Source organism: Callospermophilus lateralis, chromosome X (genome assembly GCF_048772815.1).
Source record: "Callospermophilus lateralis isolate mCalLat2 chromosome X, mCalLat2.hap1, whole genome shotgun sequence".
Lineage (NCBI taxonomy): Eukaryota > Metazoa > Chordata > Mammalia > Rodentia > Sciuridae > Callospermophilus > Callospermophilus lateralis.
Genome location: NC_135325.1, coordinates 22,958,782 through 22,961,355, shown reverse-complemented (window position 1 = coordinate 22,961,355; position 2,574 = coordinate 22,958,782). Strand labels below are relative to the sequence as shown.

Below are 2,574 nucleotides of genomic sequence, written 5' to 3'. Positions count from 1 at the left end.
CAATTGATAAAAACTATATGAAACCCGAGTTCTTTCAAATTACCAAAGAAATTTTTAGAGAAATGCACCTTATTCATGTTATACTTCAGATCACAAAATAAATGTATGGTTTCCAAGCATGTTTTAAAAGGTGTCAAAGGACATAGTACTCAACCATGTAAAACTGCATTAAATGTGTGACCAATGTCATTTGCAACTTAACAGATTTCAAAGTGAAGCATTATTAAACAACATTTGAATGATAAAAACATCAAAAAATAAAAGAACGAATTATCAATGTATGCACACAAAACAGGAACACAGGGATGATATATTCCTTTCCCTTCAAGCCTATGTTTTCCCTGGAGCCATACACTCTTTCAGCACTAAACACTGGCCTTGAACACTACATGAAGGAGCTATTTCTGACTTCATTAGATGCTGGAGGAGCTGCCACCTGTGGCACTGGAACTGGCAGTGGCCAAGGAACTGGAGGCAGACTGAATTGAAATTCCGGCCAGTGCTCTCTCCTCTTCTTCTAGCAGAGCTTCCTCATACTGAGCTGAGAAGTCACGTGGGTCAGTTCCTTGAACCTTGGCCAAAAACTGGAGGACTTTCATCTTGCTGGTTTCGGCATGGGCTCTTGGGCCCCACTGGAACTCATACTGCACTGGATCACTGTTGGCCACCTGGTGGTACTCCAGGTACTTTTCATTCACAAACTCATGGACGATGAGCTGCCTGGCATCCCCGAAGATGAAGTGCTTCTGATCACGATGGATCCCCGTCATTTTCAGCACATCCCAGATCTCCTCTTCAGTGGCACGGTTACCCTTCATGAAGATCACACCCAGCATGAGTATCAGGAGCCCGGTCTTGGGTATATTCTCTTCATCATTCAGCATCCCATCGTAGGTGAGGCCCAGCTTGATGGAGAGGCCATAGCACTGGTTGATGGGATCCATTTCCTTCACATCAAGGCCAAAGACCATCTCCAGGCGCTCAGAGGCCCGCAGGAGGATCTCACAGAAGCGGGCGTCATCATCTTCCATGATGAACTTCAACATATCTGCCTTTCGGGCTGGCTCTTTCATTTGATACTTGAGCAACAGGAAATTCACCAAGAAAGCCACTTTCTCATCCAGAGCACTTTTGGGCACATGCTCGGGGTCTGCCGCCATCGCTGAGGTGTTTGGAACACTCTCCTCTGCTTTGCTACCAGAGCCTTCACTGGACTGGATCAAAGAGGGGGCCATAACGGCAACAGGAGAGGAGCAGGAATTCTGAAGATCCTCAGGAGTGCTGGGTGTGCTGGGTGTTAGAGCACCAGGAGCCTCACTCAGGTTGCCAGGCATCAGAGGCTGGGAGGAGGAGGTAGAGGGCGCCCCCACAGCCCCTGACACCTGTGCAACCTCTGGGCCCTGGATCTCACTGCGGATCTGAAGGTCTTCACCATGGGTGCCTTCTTGACTCTTCTGATGCCCAGGCATGATGATTCCTGTGATTGGCAGTAGGCAGAAGTACAGAAGGATGAGTGTGCAATGGAGAATCACAGCCTAAGGGACAGAGAAAGGTATCTGTGTCAGCTGATAAACTGGACTGAACTGGCTCTGATGGAATGGAATGAGAGTGGATTTTCCTATGAATGGTGCTGTGAAGACCCACAAGCCTGTCATGGTATCTGGGTCCATCAAGAAACTGAAGGTGGAAGTAGGACTCCTCCTGGGGGAAAGCCAGAGAATCCTCAGGGTTCTGGTAGACAGTTACAGTTAAGCTCTATAGAACCCATTCTGTTCTGAACATAGTGCCACCTGTTAATGGCCACAGGGCCATAATTTTTTATTTTATTTTATTGGTACCTTTTAGTTACACAGGTCAGTAAAATCCATAAATTTGAAATCCTATAAGGCTCGTGCCACCTCCTCTCTGATAGTCTGAGCCTGCCCTTCTAAGACCAAAGTCATACCTCTTAAGTCAATTGAAGAGGAGTGGAGGTATGTCCCCAAGAACCCCCAAATGAATGTTCCCATAGCTGGCAGCAGGGGCTAAATTCTGTGGACAGGTGTGGGTGGTCTCCTGAGTTCTCAGATGCCGGTTCTTTGAATTCAAGCATGTCCTCAGGTACCATCTATTTTTACTAGATGTTACTCATCACATGGAAGCCTCTAATTCTCCTCCAGGAGGAGGTAAGGTATCACCTTTGTCTAAAAGTGTTGTTCTTGGGCTGGCATTGTGTCTTAGCAGTAGAGCACTTGCCTAGCATGTGTGAGGCCCTGGGTTCAATCCTCAGTACCACATACAAATAAATAAATAAAATAAAGATAGTGGGTCTAACTACAGCAAAAAAACAAATATTAAAAATAAATAAATAAATAAATAAATAAATAAATAAATAAAAGAGTTGTTCTTGGATCCAGTGACTGACAAGAACAGGGCTGGGCTCTTCATGAGTCCTACTCTTCACTCAAGATATCCTTGTCTTGGCTACCTCATCCCCAACCACTCCACTACTAATTACTTCCCAATGCTGTCCCCTCCTCTACAGTGACGGCTCATCTACAGGTCACACTGGAGATGGAAGTAATATATACAAAT

The 2,574-nt window shown here is 45.7% G+C and overlaps 1 protein-coding gene across 1 annotated transcript; it reads right to left on the bottom strand.

Moving 5' to 3' along the window:
- Positions 1-413: 413 nt before the first annotated feature.
- On the bottom strand, positions 414-1,469 carry LOC143639363 (melanoma-associated antigen B16-like). The gene has a single exon (XM_077107520.1). It carries the CDS (start codon positions 1,467-1,469, stop codon positions 414-416), a length of 1,056 nt encoding a protein of 351 aa, XP_076963635.1.
- Between the last annotated feature and the right edge of the window lie 1,105 nt (positions 1,470-2,574).